Source organism: Jaculus jaculus, chromosome 4, assembly GCF_020740685.1.
Source record: "Jaculus jaculus isolate mJacJac1 chromosome 4, mJacJac1.mat.Y.cur, whole genome shotgun sequence".
Taxonomy (NCBI): Eukaryota; Metazoa; Chordata; class Mammalia; order Rodentia; family Dipodidae; genus Jaculus; species Jaculus jaculus.
This window is the reverse complement of record NC_059105.1, coordinates 159,062,605-159,082,469: the sequence shown is the minus strand read 5'-3', so window position 1 is coordinate 159,082,469 and position 19,865 is coordinate 159,062,605. Positions and strand designations below refer to the sequence as shown.

The 19,865-nt window shown below is 48.7% G+C and overlaps 1 protein-coding gene across 1 annotated transcript in view; it reads left to right on the top strand.

Annotated features, from left to right (window-relative positions):
- Positions 1-19,865, top strand: part of Pdia5 (protein disulfide isomerase family A member 5) — a 130,461-nt gene that overhangs the window by 98,842 nt on the left and 11,754 nt on the right. The window contains exons 12-14 of the mRNA XM_045147458.1: positions 11,728-11,798; positions 12,521-12,681; positions 16,349-16,479. Coding sequence (XP_045003393.1) covers positions 11,728-11,798; positions 12,521-12,681; positions 16,349-16,479 — 363 coding nt within the window. The remainder of the gene's footprint in view (positions 1-11,727; positions 11,799-12,520; positions 12,682-16,348; positions 16,480-19,865) is intronic.

The following is a 19,865-nucleotide window of genomic DNA, read 5'->3' as shown; positions in this document are numbered from 1 at the left end:
TTCTACTGTTTTTCTATTTTTTTTTTTTTTTTTAATCTGAGAGTGACAGACACAGAGAGAAAGACAGGTAGAGGGAGAGAGAGAGAATGGGCGCGCCAGGGCTTCCAGCCTCTGCAAACGAACTCCAGACGCGTGCACCCCCTTGTGCATCTGGCTAACGTGGGACCTGGGGAACCGAGCCTCGAACCGGGGTCCTTAGGCTTCACAGGCGAGCGCTTAACCGCTAAGCCATCTCTCCAGCCCTCTACTGTTTTTCTAATTGCACAAATAATTTAAGAATAAATTTCTTTGTTGTTAGCATTGCAAGGCACAAGGGGTACCTAGGAGTGTGCAATTCACAACAGGAACCTTCTCTTTCAAGTCATTTTCTGCCCTGGTGGGCCACTTCCAAACATCATGTCCTTCCTTCCCCTTCCACAGTGCTTCATGTAGATTACAAGATTTTTCTTTCTTCTTATTGTAATGGGAACAGGATCATTCTACATGCAGTTTTCTGTGACATTTTTTTTTTTCATTTTCCAATAGTGTTTGATGTTTTTATGTAAATATAGGTGTTGACATACAAATCCACCAGAGTAATGTGTTATAAGGCAAGATGCCATAAACTTTAAACCAGTCCACTATTGATAGATTTGTGTCTCAGCGTTTCCACCGTTCAGACAATAGACTCAACATTCGCAGACACATATTGAGTAAAAGTCTAAGTATTTAGGATTAATTGGTAAAGTTGTTTGCCATGGAGTCTGTGTGCTGGAATTTTGGCAGATCATACCTGACTGCCTTCCAGAACTGTTTCCTGTGCTTTTGAGTGTGTGGCCAAATGTTATGGTTTGAATCTATATGTCTGCCATAGGTTCGTGTTCTGAACACTCATGTCCCAGCTCATAGTGCTGTTTTTTTTTTAAATATTTTGTGTATTTTTATTTATTTATTTGAGAGTGACAGAGAGAGAAAGAGGCAGTTAGAGAGAGAGAATGGGCGCGCCAGGGTCTCCAGCCACTGCAAACGAACTCCAGACGTGTGCGCCCCCTTGTGCATCTGGCTAATGTGGGACCTGGGGAACCGAGCCTCGAACCGGGGTCCTTAGGCTTCACAGGCAAGCGCTTAACTGCTAAGCCATCTCTCCAGCCCAGTGCTTTTTTTTTTTAATATATATATATTGATTTTATTTATTTGAGAGAGAGAGGCACAGAGAGAGAGAGGGAGAGAATGGGCGCACCCAGGGCCTCCAGCCACTGCAAACTAACCACAGATGCATGCAGATGTGCTTCTGGCTTATGTGGGTCCTAGGGAGTCGAACTTTTGGCTTTGCAAGCAAGCACCTTAACCACTAAGCCATTACTCTAGCCTAGGCTGACCTGGAATTTACTATGTAGTCTCAGGGTGGCCTGGAACTCATGGCGATCCTCCTACCTCTGCCTCCCAGGTGCCGGGATTAAAGGCGTGCGCCACTACACCTGTGCTATTTTTGATGGCTGTGGAGCATTTAGGAGGTAAGGTCTAGCTCGCAGAAATAAGTAGGTCTGCTTCCTGGTCCACTGTGACACATGCAGCCTCCACAAACTTGCCACCATCAGCTGAGCTGTTCTGCTACCATGGACCGAAATTCTGTCTGTCTTTTTAAAAATATTTCATTTATTTATTTGAGATAGAGAGAGGCAGAGAAAGATAGAAACAGAGAGAGAAAGAATGGGCGCCCCAGGGCCTCTAGCCACTGCAAACGAACTCCAGATGCATGCGCCACCTTATGTATCTGGCTTATGTAGGTACTGGGCAATCAAAGCTGGGTCCTTAGGCTTCACAGACAAGTGCCTTAACTGCTAAGCCATCTCTCCAGCTCCTTCTTTTTTTTTTTTTTTTTAGGTAGGGTCTTGCTCTAGCTCAGGCTGACCTGGAATTCACTATGTAACCTCAGGGTGGCCTCGAACTCATGGCGATCCTCCTACCTGTGCCTCCTGAGTGCTGGGATTAAAGGCGTGCGTCACCACCCGGCTTCTGAAATTCTTTAAAACCATGAACCAGAACAAACCTTTCCTCCCTTACATTGTTTCTGAAAGTACTGAGGTCAGGCTGAAGCAAAGGTGACTGATATACACGTATCCTGTCAGCCTTTGAGATTTGCGTGGAGCTGAGTGAAGAAGGGCAACTGGCCTGTAGCTCTTCACTCCTAAGAAACTCATTCCCCGATGTGGTAGCCAGCTGTTAGCCAGCTTCCCATCATAGTGACAGCATGCCTAGGAGAAGCAGCTTAAAAGGAGCAACAGCGATGCAGAGATGGCTTAGCGGTTAAGCGCTTGCCTGTGAAGCCTAAGGACCCCGGTTCGAGGCTCGGTTCCCCAGGTCCCACGTTAGCCAGATGCACAAGGGGGCGCACGCGTCTGGAGTTCGTCTGCAGTGGCTGGAGTCCCTGGCACGCCCATTCTCTGTCTGTCTGTCTGTCTCTCTCTACCTCTTTCTCTCTGTTGCTCTCAAATAAATAAATAACTAAAACAAACAAAGCAACAAGAAAAAAGGAGCAACAATTTATTTTGCCTTGTACTTACAAAGGTTCCAGTCAGTGGCCACTTGGCCCTGTTGCCATTGGGCCTGTGGCAAGGCAGTACTTGGTGAGAATGACAGAGGAGGTGACTGGGCTCCCGTAGACCCATTAGGTTGCATCCTCATTGACGTGCCTTCTTTATACTGAGACCCACCTCCTGAAGTTTCTATCACCTCCCAACATCACCAGGCTTTCAACACATGAGCTTTTAGGGGCCTTTTAAGATTCAGACCATAACAGTACTTCATCTTTGTCCATTTTTTTTTAAATTTAATTCATTAATTTATTTATTTGAGAGAGAGTGAGGGCGCGAAAGAGGCAGATAGAGAAAGAAAGAATGGGCGCTCCAGGGCCCTCAACTGCTGCAAACGAACTCCAGACACACGTGCCACCTTGTACATCGGGCTTATGTGGGTCCTGGGGAATTGAACCGGAGTCCTTTGGCTTTGCAGGCAGGCGTCTTAACCAGTAAGCCATCTCTCCAGCCCACCTTTGTCCACTTTTTTTCCACTGGGTTATTCATTTCCTTTGAACCTAGAACTCTGAAATCTTTGTCTTTTTTCCCCCTACATTTGGTTTTTCTGTCTTTGTCTGTAGCTTGTTTTAATGTTATTTATGGAGAGTCTTGTATAAAACTTTCTGGGCTGGAGAGATGGCTTAGCGGTTAAATGCTTGCCTGTGAAGCCTAAGGACCCTCTCTCTATATATATGTACATATATATATATATATATATAGAGAGAGAGAGAGAGAGAGAGAGAGATACACACACACACTTGTATATTCATATATATATGTGCATATATATAATCTTTCTGTGCTTGCAAATAAATTTTTAAAATACCTTTTTTTATTTTACACCTGCTTTTGGTGGCCTCATAATGTTCCATCGTATAATAGGACTATCATTTGCTTAACCAGCAACATCACGTGGAGAATTGGAGTTGTTTACTGAATGAATTCTGCTGCAGAGAACACTTTCAGGCATAAATATTTGTCTCCATGTCAGATTATTTCCTCAGGATTGAAGCCTGCAAATAAAATTTTTAAAGCTTGTTATACACATTTTTCAGGTGGGGAACCTGTGTGGGAATCAGGGCTGGGATGAATAGGTGCCAGTCTGCCCCAAGGGGAGTGTCGGCTCTGGTTCATCCTGCCCCGAAGTTCCGCAGGGTCTCCCCACCGTGTCCAGAGATCAGTGATCGGACTGCCATCTGTAGGAAACCCACGGAAGCCTCGTTGCCAGAAAGCTTTCCAGAGAATCTGGCCTCCCTGGAAAATTCTGGTTTCCACATCCAGGAAAGCCCCATCACTGATCTGCAAGAAAATCATCAGTATAGTTGAATTTAATGCGATCCAGAGGCGTCTGAGGACTTGGAGGTGACAGGAACCAATGTCCCCATAGCCAGGCAAGAGTGGGATTGAGGTGTTGGTATATAGAGCTTCATGCCGTATCCTGGACCTAAGACCAAGTGCCTTACACCAATGATAAAAACCCAACAAGGAGGTTTGCCAGTAAAACTTAATGACAAGGGCTGGAGAGGTGGCTTCGAGGTTAAGGCACTTGATTGCAAAGCCAAAAGACCCAGGTTCGATTCCCCAGGACCCACGTTAGCCAGATGCACAAGGTGGCACATGTGTCTGGAGTTCGTTTGCAGTGGCTGGAGGCCCTGGTGCATCCATATTCTCTCTCTCTCTCTCTCTCTCTCTCTCTCTCTCTCTCTCTCTCTCTCTCTCTCAATTAAAATAGAAAAAAAAATAATAACTTAATGGCCTGTGTTGCAGTTAGGTTTGCATTGCTGGCAGACATCACCTGACCAAGAGCAGCTTCCGGGGTGGGGGGGAGGGCTTATTTTGGCTTGTAGACTCAAGGAGAAGGTGCATGATGGCATGAGCAGAGGGTGGATATCACCCCCCTGGCCAACATAAGGTGGACTATAGCAACAGGAGAGTGTGCCAAACACTGGCAAGGGAAAACTGGCTATAACACCCATAAGCCCAACCCTAACTATACACTGCCTCCAAGAGGCGTTAATTCCCAAATCTCCATCAGCTGGAACACCTAAGTTTATGGGGGACCCCTGAATCAAACCCTCCACAGCCTGGCAAGCTACAGTGAGGACACTACATGCCGCTGACTGAAGCCCTGCTCCCCACATCTAACCATCCTCGAGCTGCCCAGAGCCCACACCAGCAGGGACATCTGGGTGGCCAGGCCCAGGGACCTGGGGTTCTGAACAAGGCAGGCGCCATCCATCTCCACGGCTCCCCAAGACAGGTAGTGTCAGGAAGGAAGGCATTTACTCAGCCAGACCTCTCCCCTCCCAGCCTGGCCAGTTTCCTCCTCATCAACTCTGTTTGCAGAAGTTTATTATCTAGCCTCGGCGTCTTGTGCACGGGGGCAGAGAGAAATTGATGTAAGAATGGAAAACTTTAATGAATTCAACAGCACTCTGGGGCATATACGGGAAATATTAGATCAGCGGCCGTAGACGCTGGCGATCTCTGAAAACATTTGCCAGACTCGTAATGGGCAGAAGCACTCACAGTGGCAGCGGAGAGGGAAGGTACATACACAGAGATTGGCATGGTCGCTGGCTTTACACAGAAGAGGCGCTTAGTCAAATTAGCAGCAATTTGCATGCAAGCCCTGACCCTTGCCCCATAAAACATTACATCCAGTTAATCCTCCTGTGTTAGCTTTCCATCACTGTGCAAAAATACCTGAGCTACTTAAAGAGGGGAGACTAGCCAGGCATGGTGGCGCACGCCTTTAATCCCAGCACTCGGGAGGCAGAGGTAGGAGGATTGCCGTGAGTTCGAGGCCACCCTGAGACTACTTAGTGAATTCCAGGTCAACCTGAGCTAGAGTGAGACCCTACCTCAAATAACCAAAAAAAAAAAGGGGGGGGAGACTAATTTTGACAGGCTTCAGTCTATGATCTGTCAACCCCATTACTTTGGGGGGGGCTATGGTGAGGCATGACCTCGTGGTGGGGTATATATTGGAAGAGACTGCTCACTTCAAGCTGGCTAGGAAGCAAAGAGGCTATGTTCTCATTGTTTGTTTTTCATTCATTTTGTTTCTTAATTTTTTATTTATGTTTATATATTATCATATATTTTTTATTTATTTATTAATGAGAGAGAATGGGTGTGCCAGGGCCTCCAGCCACTGCAGATGAACTCCAGATGCATGCGCCAATGTTGCGCATCTGGCTTACTTGGGTCCTGGGGAATCAAAATCTGGGTCATTGAAACCTGGGTCCTTTGGCTTTGCACACAAGCACGTTAACCACTAAGCCGTCTGTCTAGCTCCCATTATCCTTTTTGAAGGCACACCTCAGTCGATCTAACTTCCTTCTACTAGGAACCACATCATGTTCATGCGTGTGTGTGTACAGGTGTGGAGGTGGACGTGTGTGTGGAGGCCACAGGGTACCCTTGGTATCCTTCTTCTCAGGAGCTATCCACCCCCTACCCTTTTTTTTTTTAACTTTTTTTTTTTTTTTTTTTTTTTGAGGTAGGGTCTCACTCTAGCTCAGGCTGACCTGGAATTCACTATGGAGGCTCAGGGTGGCCTCGAACTCACAGCGATCCTCCTACCTTTGCCTCTCAAGTGCTGGGATTAAAGGTGTGTGCCAACAACCCCCCCCCTTTTTTTTTTTTTTTGGAGACAGGGTCTCAGTGGCCTGGAGCTTGCCATCTGGGCTAGGCTAGCTGTCCAGCTAAGCTCAGAGATCTATCTATCTCTACCTCCCCAGCCTTAGGGTTATAAGAACATGCCACCATGTATGCTTTTGTGTGTGTGTGTATACACATATAATTTATTCAAAAAAGAAAGAGCGAATGGGCACACCAGAGCCTCCAGCCACTGCAAACGAACTCCAGACACATAGGCCACCTTGTGCATCTGGCTCACATGGGCTCCAGGTAATCGAACCTGAGTCTTTAGGCTTCACAGAGAGGTGCTTTAAACTGCTAAGCCATCTCTCCAGCCCCACATATATCTTTTTTTTTTTATTTAAATTTATTTATTTATTTGAGAGCGACAGACACAGACAGAAAGACAGATAGAGGGAGAGAGAGAGAGAATGGGCGCGCCAGGGCTTCCAGCCTCTGCAAACGAACTCCAGACGCGTGCGCCCCCTTGTGCATCTGGCTAACGTGGGACCTGGGGAACCGAGCCTCGAACCGGGGTCCTTAGGCTTCACAGGCAAGCACTTAACCGCTAAGCCATCTCTCCAGTCCCCCTTTTTTTTTTTTTTTTTTAACATAGGTTCTGATTGAACTCAGGTGCTTGCAAGGTCATTGCCCTAGCCCTGGTCCCTACATCTTCATCCTAGCACCTGGGTACCCAGATATAAATCTGAACAGTTGTTAAGTTATTTCATTCAAGAAAAAAAATTGTGGAGCATGCTAACATCGTCTAGACAGATAGCTAAGCCCCTGCCTGTATGAACTTAATCACTGGTTGAGGGGACAGATGGGACAAGTGAGCAGATTGCTTCAGGTTGTGTTGAAGATAACTTAGGGAATAAAGTTGGCTATTGGATGAGAGTGAAATAAGGTGAGGCTCCTTTGAGTTAGAGGGTCAGAAAGGGATCCTTTAAGAGTGAAATTTAGGCAATTCTATAAGAGTGATAAGAACGAGCCCAACATAGGCTGGGGGAAGATCATATCGCTTTCAAGGGTCTTGAGGTGGAAATAACTTGGTATGACAGGAGGAGATGTATCAGAGATTGAAGCATCAAGGGTGGGAGGAAGTGACCTGAGTTAAGGTAGGATGGTATAGCAGACAGCTTCAGGGTCACTGAGATGAACTTCCAGACCAGGCACAGTTTTGGAGGAAAAGATATTTATTGAAGCTTACAGATCCAGGGGAAGTTCCATAATGGCAGAAGAAGCTGGCCTGCCTTCACAGGTCCAAGCAGAGAGAAGCAAGTCTAAAAGCCAAAAGCCATACAGCACAGCACGGCACACCTCAGGAGCTCCAGCTAGACACACTTTGCATATCTTTAGATTGAAATCTGAAACCCACCACCACACCTTAAGATCTGCCCACTGACATTGCCTCCAGTCAGATGACTGCACATGCAAACTACAAACAATAAAATACTGAATATATTGGGGGGGGGGCATCTATTTTTGGCTTTTGGGTTTGTGGTTTTTCTCTCTCTGCCTGGTCCTGTAAGAGCTGGTCAGCTTCTGCCAGTAGCCCAGTTTCAACAAAGTCTTCTGTAGTCTTTCCTTCCCCTTAGAAAGCTCATAAGCCAACCTTGAAGCTCAATACTGTCTGCACTTAGCATTTTCAAATTTCTCATCATAATAGTCCATAAAACTTGGCTTACCACTCCAGAAGGCATCTTCAGTTGCAAGCACCAAGTCCATACCCATTCCTCCAAAACAAAGGTTCCAAACGACCAACATCCACATGGTCAGGTGCATCTCAGTCCACTCCTCTCTTTAGATTGAAATCTCAAACCCACCACCACACTTTAAGATCCACCCAATGACACCACCTCCAGCCAGGTGGCCATCTATTCAAACTACCGCAGTGGCCAAGTGGGAGCTATAATAGTCCAGGGCTTATAACCACCATAAAGAGTTTGGATTTTAATCTACCATCTATGAAGGGAAGCCCTTGGAAAGTTTTAAGCAAAGGGGAATTGATATGATTTATGTCTTGAAAAGATACCCTGGTTGCTCGTAAATATCAGGAGATAGCAATATGATAGTCACAAGGCAACATAAAATTAAATGCCACAGAATAAGAAGTATTTTATGACTAGAAGAAAAATAGCTCGCTGAGGGGGAGCCTGGCGGGGAGAGGGCTGAAGTGAACTGGGAAAATTCGGAGCAGGACCAGAATGGGTGGGTGGTTCAGGGTGCGTGCTCTGCATTCATCAGGACAGGGACGATGATGAAGAGAAGGCAGGCGCTGGTGGCCCTGTGAGCCTTACCACTTAACTCTCAGAACCATGTGCTCTGCCCTGTGGTTCCTGGCCACCCTGGGGCCACTGGGCATCGGTTTACCCAGGGGCATCCAGGCAACTGTGGAGCAGGGTCCTGAGTGGCCATGAGTGCAACAGGAAGAAACAGCTGGGAGGCTGTGTCAGAGGACAGCTCGTTTATTTGTTGGGGGAACGGGCTTATAAGCGTTCATGTAGTGGCTGGGAAAGGTACGGGGTACCGGTCACAGGGGGATTGGCTATGCGAAGGCTGCAGGCTGATACCTCATTAACCTATAGGGACCTTCTGGGTTAGCAGTAAAAGATCACGTGGCCATGGGGAAACGGAAACCTAAGTCTTATCAGGACGTCCAGGTGTCTCAAGGTGAGATTATCGGGGTCTAAGCCTCCTGCAGCCTGGGGCACATAAATGTGCCCGACACTGCCCCTGTAAAATGGGCCTACTGATGCCTTCAAGCATCTCCTGGCATGCCAGGAAGCTCTGTGCATGGAGCAAGCTCTTCCTTACTCAGGGAGTCCTGGGAGACGAGGCTGGAAGTCCAAGAGAGAGCCACACATGGGAGCGGAAGGATCTAGAACTTTCTCAGCCCTTCTTGTCCAGGGCTTACAGCGCCCATTTTCCCAGTGAGCCGCTTCTCATCCTCCGAGCCTGCCTCCAGCACTCTGCTGATAGAAACTGGCAGATGGCATAGAGCCCATCTGCCACCCCAGCAGGAGAGTGCCATCAAAGGGCAGGAGCCTGTTATTATCAAGGTATGAAGCTGGTGCTAGGGAGATTCTCTTGCCTTCAAGGGTCCTGTCTTGTGCGCTGGGACGTTTGGAACAAAACAGGAATTTTCCCTTGGGTGGCGATGGCTGATGCTTTTCTCTGTCTCCCGACCCCCTTTCACCATCTAGTCCCACCAGGGGCCTTGCCACCACCTCCGTTTGTATCACACTTAATCAGGGACGGTATTCAGGGAGTGTCCCCCGAGCCAGGCCAGCTTGGGCAGTGCCATATGCAGGACTTGGCAGGGGTCATTCTGCCTTCTCTCCAGAGCAAGCTGGACTCTCATGGACCTGGCCTCTAGCAGCAGAAGTGTCTCTGGGCTTCCTTCTTCTTTTTTTTTTTTTTGTTTTTTGTTTTGTTTTGTTTTGTTTTATGAGGTAGGGTCTCACTCTAGCTCAGGCTGACCTGGAATTCTCTATGGAGTCTCAGGGTGGCCTCGAACTCACGGCGATCCTCCTACCTCTGCCTCCCGAGTGCTGGGATTAAAGGCGTGCGCCACCACACCCGGCTATCTTTTTTTTTTTTTTTTTTTTTTAAGAGAGACTGAGTGTGTGGGAGAGAGAACTGGCATGCCAGGGCCTCCAGCCACTGCAGTCGAACTCCAGACACGTGCACCATCTGGTATGCGTGTGCAAGCTTGCACGCTTGCGTCATCTTGTGCGCCTGGCTTATGTGGGACCTGGAGAGTAGAATGTGGGTCCTTAGGCTTCCCAGGCAAGCGCCTTAACCACTAAGCCATCTCTCCAGCCCACCTGATTTTTTTTTTTTCTATTAAAGAGAGAGAGCAAGCGTGAGAGAGAGAGAGAGAGAATTGGTGTGCCAGGCCCTCAGCCACTGCAGTTGAACTCCAGATGCTTGTGTCCCCTTGTGCACACATGCAACCTTGTGCGATTGCCTCACCTTTGTGTGTCTAGATTATGTGAGGCCCGGAGAGTCAAACCTGGGTCCTCAGGCTTCATAGGCAAGCGCCTTAACCACTAAGCCATCTCTCCGGCCCTATAACCTGATTTGTTGTTGTTGTTTGGAGAAAATGTATTGTAATGCTACTAAATGCTCACTTCTGGAAATCGTTTCTACAATTCTAAATAATGATAACCTCGTCAGGGGGGAGGGAGGGAATTACCATGGGATATTTTTTTTACAATCGTGGAAAATGTTAATAAAAATTTAAAAATTAAAGAAAAAAAATAATGATAACCTTGATGCCTCTACAGTTGACCAGTGGACTCCCGGGCGAGTTAGGGGTAAGGGATCAGGGCGGGAAGGCGCTCTGGTTCTCTGTCTTCAGGCTGGAAGAGCACCGGACCTGGAACCTTCTCTCTCCTTGCTTCTGGGTCATAACCCAAATGGAGTGGGGTGCTACCCATGCAATAGTAGCAGAGTGTCTGTGTACATACAGTTCAGGCCCGCTGGGAACCGTAGAGCCTCCAGCAGAGGGCTGTGTGGTCTCTCCCTGCCACGGACCCGTTCGGGAAGGTCCAGCTTGTCGGTTCTCTAGTCTCCTAACGATAACCCCACACAGCAGCACACTGAACAGGCTGTCAAATCTCAGCAACTCTTTTAAAAAAATTTTTTTTTAATTTATTTATAAGAGAGAGAAGGATGCAAAGAGAGAGAGAGAGAGAGAGAGAGAATGGGCGCGCCAGGGCCTCCAGCCTCTGCAAACGAACTCCAGACGCGTGCGCCCCCTTGTGCGTCTGGCTGACATGGGTCCTGGGGAATCGAGCCTCGAACCGGGGTCCTCAGGCTTCACAGGCAAGCGCTTAACCACTAAGCCATCTCTCCAGCCCATCACCATACTTTTACTTCTGTAGGATTGGCATTACCAGCTTATGGCCTGGAGAAAGGGACTTGTGATAACAACGTGGTGCCAAGAGATGTGTGCCACCTATGGCCAGGGCTGCTGGGATTTGCAACCAAGTGCCAGCTGTGACTGGGTGTATTGTCTCGGGCAGCTGTGCACCCCCTTGGTACCTCAATTTTTCTCCTCTGTAAAACACTCAATTTTAGAGATGGCATAAAGGCATAAAGCACTAGATCAGTCCTAGGCACTCCAGGACTGTGTACCTGTTCCACATGTTAAGTGGGTATTTTTTTCCCCCAAGGTAGAGTCTCCCGCTAGCTCAGGCCGAACTGGAATTCACTATGGAGTCTCAGGGTGGCCTCAAACCCACAGCGATCCTCCTACCTCTGCCTCCCGAGGGCTGGGATTAAAGGCGTGCACCACCACACCCAGCTTTAGTGTTTATTTTTGTCACTAGGTTCCCCTGTCATTCCCCACCACAAACACACACCCCAGTCCACCTCTGTGGACTAAGTAGAAGGGTGCTCATTTTCTTTTCTCCCAAGTGCTCAGATACCAGGAATGAGACTGGGCTGTCAGGCCAGGGGACAGACACCATAGGATGTCCGTGCCAAGTCACTAGCTTCTGTCACTCTCTCCCCACAGGGTGTGGACACTGTAAAAAAATGAAGCCAGAGTTTGAAGGCGCAGCAGAAATCCTCCACGGAGAAGCCGATGTAAGCATCCCTGCCTCAGCCCTCACTGTCCCCACTGGAGAGTCCTGGCTCCTGGAATCTTGTTTTGTTTTGTTTTTGAGGTAGGGTCTCACTGTAGCCCAGGCTGTCCTGGAACTCACTATGGAGTCTCAGGGTGGCCTTGAACTCACAGCGATCCTCCTACCTCTGCCTTTCCGAGTGCTGGGATTAAAGGAATGCGCCACCACGCCCAGCTCCTGGAATCTTTATAGTGATTTTTCACCGCAAGCTCTGGATGTCCCTCATGTCCCCTAGAAGATACATCATGGTATTTCTAGTCCATGTCCCCTAGTAGATACATCATTGTCAGACAGGTAGGACCCTTGCAAGGGACCAAGATAGGGCAGGGAGCCTGTGGGGCCGTGTTCCCATAGCTACCAAGTGTGGTCTTATTGTCCCTTCTTTCCCCTGGGATCGTGACCGCTGGGAACTGGCCCTTGTCTGCCCAGCATGATGGTGGGACTGGTTTGGACGCCTTACCTTAGTCTGTTATTGAGAAGGGAAGGGACATGCCAGGGGTTCATTCAGTTCCTATGGTGTGGAGCCCAGGAGACCAGGCACCCCCCCCCCCCAGTTAAGTTCTTGCAGCACAGAGTCGGGGGGTGGGCAGGGGAAGGATTGGGGTCCTACACCCGGGCTCCCTTTCTTTTCCGCCAGCCCTGCGTCTGAGGCTGTAATGCATGGTTGGCCTTTCCCCACCCTAGAGCTCTGATGTCCTTGCAGCCGTAGACGCCACTGTCAACAAGGCCCTGGCGGAAAGATTCCACATCTCAGAGTTCCCCACGCTGAAGTATTTCAAGAACGGGGAGAAGCTCGCTGTGCCCGCGCTCAGAACGAAGAAGAAGTTTATTGAGTGGATGCAGAAGTAAGTTGGGTGGCCTCAAAAGCCCATCCTGACTGCTGGCTGGCAGCCCCTGCAGACGGCCTGGTGGAGACAAGTGAGCTTTGTGACCCCCCCCCTCCTCGGCATGGGGCCCAAGAGGCCAAGGGAGATTTGACTCCCTAAGGCCACCCTCCCATGCTGAATCCCCAGCAGTAACCCTTCCAGATAACAGTTTCTACAGATCCACTATCTTTATCTCTGTTGCAGTCTTCACAACCCCAGGTTTTGTTGTTTTATTCTATTTATTTATTTATTTATTTATTTTTGTTTAGTTTTGTTTATTTATTTGAGAGCGACAGACAGAGAGAGAAAGAGGCAGAGAGAGAGGGAGAATGGGCGCGCCGGGGCCTCCAGCCACTGCGAACGAACTCCAGACGCGTGCGCCCCCTTGTGCATCTGGCTAACGTGGGACCTGGGGAACCGAGCCTCGAACCGGGGTCCTTAGGCTTCACAGGCAAGCGCTTAACCGCTAAGCCACCTCTCCGGCCCTACCTTTTATTCTCTTTACTTTGAACACAAGAAGGAAGCACCCAGCTTTTTGTTTTTGTTTGTTTGTTTGTTTTGTTTTTTGATGTGGGGTCTCACTGTAGTCCGGGCTGACCTGGCACATAATCTGTAATCCTAGGTTGGCCTCGAACTCATGGCAATCCTCCTACCTTTGCCTTCCAAGTGCTAGGATTGAAGTGTTCCACCATGTCCGGCTAACACCCAGCTTTGCACCACTGAGCTAAGCTCATTTTATCCCGGGTTTGCTGGTGGTTTCAGAGGCTCCTGAGTGTCCACAGTATAAGCTTGCCAGGGCAGACAAAGATTCTCAGCCTATATTTTAGTTTACTAGTATCGCAATAACAAAATAACAGAGACCGGGCTGCTCAATGGCAAAAGTTTATTTTTTTCATTTTATTAATTTTTAAAAATTTTTTCTGTTCATTTTTATTTATTTATTTGAGAGTAACAGACAGAGAGAGAAAGAGGCAGAGAGAGAGAGAGAATGGGCACACCAGGGCCTCCAGCCATTGTAACCGAACTCCAGACGCGTGCGCCCCCTTGTGCATCTGGCTAACATGGGTCCTGGGGAGTCGAGCCTCGAACCGGGGTCCTTAGGCTTCATAGGCAAGCGCTTAACTGCTAAGCCGTCTCTCCAGCCCTCATTTTATTTTTTTAAAAAAAATATTTTATTTATTTATTTGCAAGGAGAGAGAAAGAAAGAAACAGTGAGCAACACCAAGGCCTCTAGTCCTGCAAACAGACACCAGATGTACATGCCATTTTGTGCATCTGGAAATACATAGGTACTGGGGGATTGAACCCAGGTTATTGTGTTTTGAAAGCATGTGCCTTAACTGCTGAGCCATCTCTCCAGCCCGTTTGTTTATTGATTGATTTGTTTAAATTTTCTGGTGCTGGGAGATTGAACCAGGACTTTGTGCGTCTTTGGAAAGCCTCTACTGACGGAGTTACATCCCCAGACCTCTAATAGAAGTTTTTGGTTTTTTTTTTTTTTTTTTTTTTTAACATTTTTGGAGACTGGAAGTTGTAGATGTTAGTGGCGTTGGTTTATTCCAAGGCCTCACCTTGGCTTACAGGCAGCCATTTCCTACTGTGTCTTTTTTTTTTTTTTTTTTTTTGGTTTTGCGAGGTAAGGTCTCACTCTGGTCCAGGCTGACCTGGAATTAACTCTGTAGTCTCAGGGTGGCCTCAAACTCATGGCGATCCTCCTACCTCTGCCTCCCGAGTGCTGGGATTAAAGGCGTGCACCACCACGCCCAGCTTTTTTTTTTTTTAAATTATTTATTTATTTATTTGAGAGCGACAGACACAGAGAGAAAGACAGATAGAGGGAGAGAGAGAGAATGGGCGCACCAGGGCTTCCAACCAATGCAAATGAACTCCAGACGCGTGCACCCCCTTGTGCATCTGGCTAACGTGGGACCTGGGGAACCGAGCCTCGAACCGGGGTCCTTAGTCTTCACAGGCAAGCGCTTAACCACTAAGCCATATCTCCAGCCCCTAAATCTCTTCTTATGAGGACACTGGTCTTAGTGGATGAAGGACCCATCCTAGCAGGTTCATCAAATACAAACACAGTCAGAGAGGCACTGGGGATGAGGGCTTCCATGGATGAACTTGGGAGATATGATCCACCCACGCACCTCACCCCTGCCCAATTCCAGCGCTCATACCCACCTTGAATATATAAGGACGTTCCTTCACTTCAGCAATGGGAGGGAAGAGAGGGTGAAAGAAGCCGGGTGTGCTGGCGCACACCTTTAATCCTAGCAGTTCAAGGCCAGCCTGGGCTAGAGTGAGACCCTACCTTGAAAAAAAAACAAACAAAAGTGAAAGAAACCATATGCCAATCTTCACGGAGGACCCTGGACCATGGGCATGACCCCGATGTGTGAGGGAAGACTTACAGTCACAAAGCAATGTGAGGACTGTGCAAAGTGACGGTGTCTCGATTGAGGTCCTTTGTTAGGACACTGGTCCTCAAACCTGGGTGTCCATCAGCATCCTTGATGGAAGATGCTTATTCAAGGACAGACTGTGTTTTCCTCTTGTGCCGGAAACTTTGATTCAAGGAGTGTAAGTGGGCCTGTCACTCATGGGGTTAGGAGAAAAATACCAGCATACAGAACGGAGCATGGGTAGCCCAAGAAAGGGGGGCCTCCTGCAAGAGGTGAGTGGGTGACAGCACCCTAATCTCAGTGCCTCTTGTTCTCCTTTAAAAAAAAAAAAATTGGGCTGGAGAGATGGCTTAGCGGTTAAGCGCTTGCCTGTGAAGCCTAAGGACCCCGGTTCGAGGCTCGGTTCCCCAGGTCCCACGTTAGCCAGATGCACAAGGGGGCGCACGCGTCTGGAGTTCGTTTGCAGAGGCTGGAGTCCCTGGCGCACCCATTCTCTCTCTCTCCCTCTATCTGTCTTTCTCTCTGTGTCTGTCACTCTCAAATAAATAAAAATAAAAATAAATTTATTTTTTTGCAAGCAGAGAGAGAGAGAGATAGAAAAGAGAATGGGCACACCAGGGCCTCTAGCCATTGAAAACGAACTGCAGATGCATGCGCCCCCTTGTGCATCTGGCTTATGTGGGTCCTGGGGAATCGAACCTGGGTCCTTTGGCTTTGCAGTCTTAACTGCTAAGCCATCTCTCCAGCCTTCCTGTTCTTTTCCTACTCACCAAGAAAGGTGTCTTGAGTAGGATTGCTCTGTCTTAGGGAGTAGAGGGAGTGCTTTGCCTCTGAAAAAGACTAGGCGCATGGGCTCCCGGGCCTTCCCGCATCTGACCCAGGCCACCTACCCCAGCCTTCCTCGGGGAGAGAGGTGCTGAGGCCAGGGGAGGTCAGGCCAGGTCCTTTGAGGTTAGACATGTGGACAGAGCTGTGGAGTCCTGGACATGAACTGTGAACGCAGGAGCCTCTGTTCTTCCTCTGTCATTTCTGGAGGGCATGGAGGTGGACGTGTAAGAGACCTGCCCCATGCCATGTCCAGAGGAAGCCTTGTTTGTGACTGCGTCCAGTCTACATAGAAGTACTAAGCGATTTCTTCATTCTTGGGGCTGCAGGGGAGGTCGGGGGGGAATGGGGGGGGCTGCCTGCCTGTCTGCAATGCCTCATGCCTGTCCCCCCCACACACACCGTCATCTCCATAGCCCCGAAGCACCTCCACCCCCAGAGCCCACGTGGGAAGAACAGCCGACAAGTGTGTTGCATCTGGCTGGAGACAATTTCCGGGACACCCTGAAGAAGAAGAAACACACTTTGGTCATGTTCTATGCCCCTTGTAAGTAGCTTGTGCCCATGAGGGGAGATGGGTAAGAGGGGCTTCCTCCACCAAGCTCTCTCTCTCTCTTTCTCTCTCTCTCTCTCTCACACACACACACACCATTCTCAGGTGCCAAGGGAGCCCTTAATCAGCTCTGGAATCATCTTTACTAGTAACGGGGTGCTGATCTCATCCCACCGGAGAGAGTCTGAAAGATCCAGGGCCCCTTTTCTGTCCGTCCATCAGGTTTTTGCCCATCATTTAGAGACGTTTTTCTCCTGTCGTACCTACGGCCTCAGCCCCTGCCTGTGGTGGTGGGAACTGGTCTCCTCGGTCTCCCCACATCCCTGGGCTTCATTTCCTGCCACCATTTTCCACTTCCTCCTCTGGGCACTGACCCCGCAGAACCTTAATGCCCATTCCCCCTGACCTCCCTCAGGTCAATCTGGATTTGCCACCGTAGCGTAGGATGGGCACATTCATCCCCTAGCTCTGCATGAGTCTCATTTTATTTTTTTTATTATTATTTTTTTAAATCATGTTTATTTATTTAAGAGTGACAGACAGAGAGAAAGAGGCAGAGAGAGAGAGAGAGAATGGGTGCACCAGGGCCTCCAGCCACTGCAAACGAACTCCAGACGCGTGCGCCCCCTTGTGCGTCTGGCTAACGTGGGTCCTGGGGAACCGAGCCTCGAACCAGGGTCCTTAGGCTTCACAGGCAAACGCTTAACTGCTAAGCCATCTCTCCAGCCCTATTTTTTTTTTTTTAATGAGTCTCATTTTAATCAAAGCATAAGCCGAGGAAGTGATGTGCCTGCTAACACCGGTGTCCGTGACCTCAGGTTTTTGTGTAGTCCCATTTGGAAGTTGTTAATTGACACTTAGAGGGAAAGGTTCCTAGCATTTCCCACTCTTCCCCTGCCCTTCTCGCTCTGTCCCCCAGGTCATGGCTCAGCTTAATGGAGTGAGGCTAATAAAAATCGCTGTCTACAGAGAAGCCAGGCGCTCGGTGTAGTCATTAAACCCGCTCGCGTGGAGCCAGCCCTCCTGTTAACTCCTGATCATTCACAGTGTCGCTTCTCCTTGTCCCGGTCACTTTCTGGGAGGCCTCCGTTGGCCATGACCTCACACCCTGACCCCTCCGCCTTAGCCGGTGTTTATTCTCCAAGTTCCTTTTCCATAGCTCCTTGCTGTCCTTACCCGACCTTAGCGCACGCCTAGAGGCCCGAACGAGTTTTAAAAAGTCATCTTCCGGGCTGGAGAGATGGCTTAGCGGTTAAGCGCTTGCCTGTGAAGCCTAAGGACCCCGGTTCGAGGCTCGGTTCCCCAGGTCCCACGTTAGCCAGATGCACAAGGGGGGGGCGCACGCGTCTGGAGTTCGTTTGCAGTGGCTGGAGGCCCTGGCGCGCCCATTCTCTCTCTGTCACTCTTAAATAAATAAAAATGAACAAAAATATATATATATTTTTTTAAGGTCACTTCCTTTGAGCCAAAAGGCACTGGAGGGCTGAGATGCAGGGGACACGGTGTCTTGCTCAGGGCCTTGTAGCAAGCTAGTGACGGTCACTTTCTATAGCCTGGTCAGCTCTTTGTCTCTGCCACAGGCACGATCCAGTAACAGTGCTTGTTCTTAGTGATCAGGCACCTGGTGAGAGAAGCAGGAAGCTATGCCCAGCTTCCAGATGGACCGGAGTCTAGACAAAAGGTCCACCCCCAAAACGCCCCCTTTCTCTGTCCTAGGCGGTTATGTCAGAGCCAAGGCCTGTTGCCTTTTTTTTTTTTTTCCCCCCAGTGGGCCCTCTGATAAAGAGTCCTCACTAGTGCCTATATCAGAGGGATTCCTAAATCCTCAGGGGAAACTGAGGTAAGAACTCCTTCCTGATTGGCCTGTTAGGACTGACCTGCCTGTAGTCATCAGGAAGGGGTCATGTCCCTGCCCGGCCTTGGCCACGCATACTCCGCTGTGATGCAAATCTAATAGGATCTGTCCATGGTTGTGTCACGGAGTGGCTCAGCTTGTGGCAAAGGGCTTTGTCCTTAGAGTTTGCACATCTCTCACTGAACTTCTCTGCCCCAAATCTTGCTCTGTTACCCCTAGGGAGATACATCTTTATGGGAGAAGGGGCAAACCAAGGACAAATAAATCTCTTTCATTGTTTCCCAAATATATCATAAACATAATTCTTGCACATGCTACGTCCTTCCACGTGTATATAGAAAAACTGAACACCGCGGAAAAGTCCAGCTTCGATAAAAAGTACAAAGCGAGGGTCGGAGAGATGGCTTAGCCATTCAGGCACTTGCCTGCAAAGCCTAAGGACTCAGGTTCAACTCCACAGAGCCCACATAAGCCAGATGCACAAGGTGACGCACGCACCTGGAGTTTGATTGTAACGGCTAGAGGCTCTGGTGTTCCGATTCTCTCTCTTGCTCGCTCCCTCATTAAAAAAGTGATAATATAAAGATTGCCTCCCTGCGCCCGCCCTGCATCCTTGCTCCTCCTACGTCCCCATTACTGGCCGCTTTCTGGTCCTACCACTTCAGCCCTTGGCCTCCACACTCACTGCTCTTTCCCCCTGCCATGTCACACTGTGCCCTGCATAGTCCAGTCATGGGGACTGTCCTTCCTGGGACAGGAAGGGAGGAAGGTACTTAATAGGTTGGTATTGTATATATATAACTACAATGATTGAGATGGGGAAGGGATATGATGGAGAAAGGAATTTCAAAGGGAAAAGTGAGGGGGGGGTATTACCATGGGATATTTTTTATAATCATGGAAAATGTTAATAAAAATTGTGAAAAAAGAAAAAAATTTTAAAACTACAATGAAAAATATTTTTGTTTTTCTTTTTATTTATTTATTTGAGAGCAAGAAAGAGGCACAGAGAGAGAGAATGGGCGTGCCAGGCCCTCCAGCCACTACAAACGAACTCCAGATGCGTGCACCTCCTTGTGCATCTGGCTTATGTGGGTTCTGGGGACTCGAACCAGCATCCTTTGGCCTTGCAGGCAAGTGCCTTAACCACTAAGCCATCTCTCCAGCCCTATTTTTCTTTTCTTTTTCTTTTTTTTGTTTTGTTTTTCGAGGTAGGGTTTCACTCTAGTCCAGGCTGACCTGGAACTCACTATGTAGTTTCAAGGTGGCCTCAAACTCACGACAATCCACCTACCTCTGCCTCCCAAGTGCTGGGATTAAAGGCGAGCATCACCACGACCGGCTGTTTTTCTTTTTTTGACAGAGCAAGAGAGAGAATTGGTATGCCAGGGCCTCAGCCACTGCCATTGAATTCCAGATGCTTGCGCCACCTACTGGGATGTGTGACCTTGTGCATGCCTCACCTTTGTGCATCTGGCTAACGTGGGATCTGGAGAGTCAAACATGGGTCCTTAGGCTTCGCAGG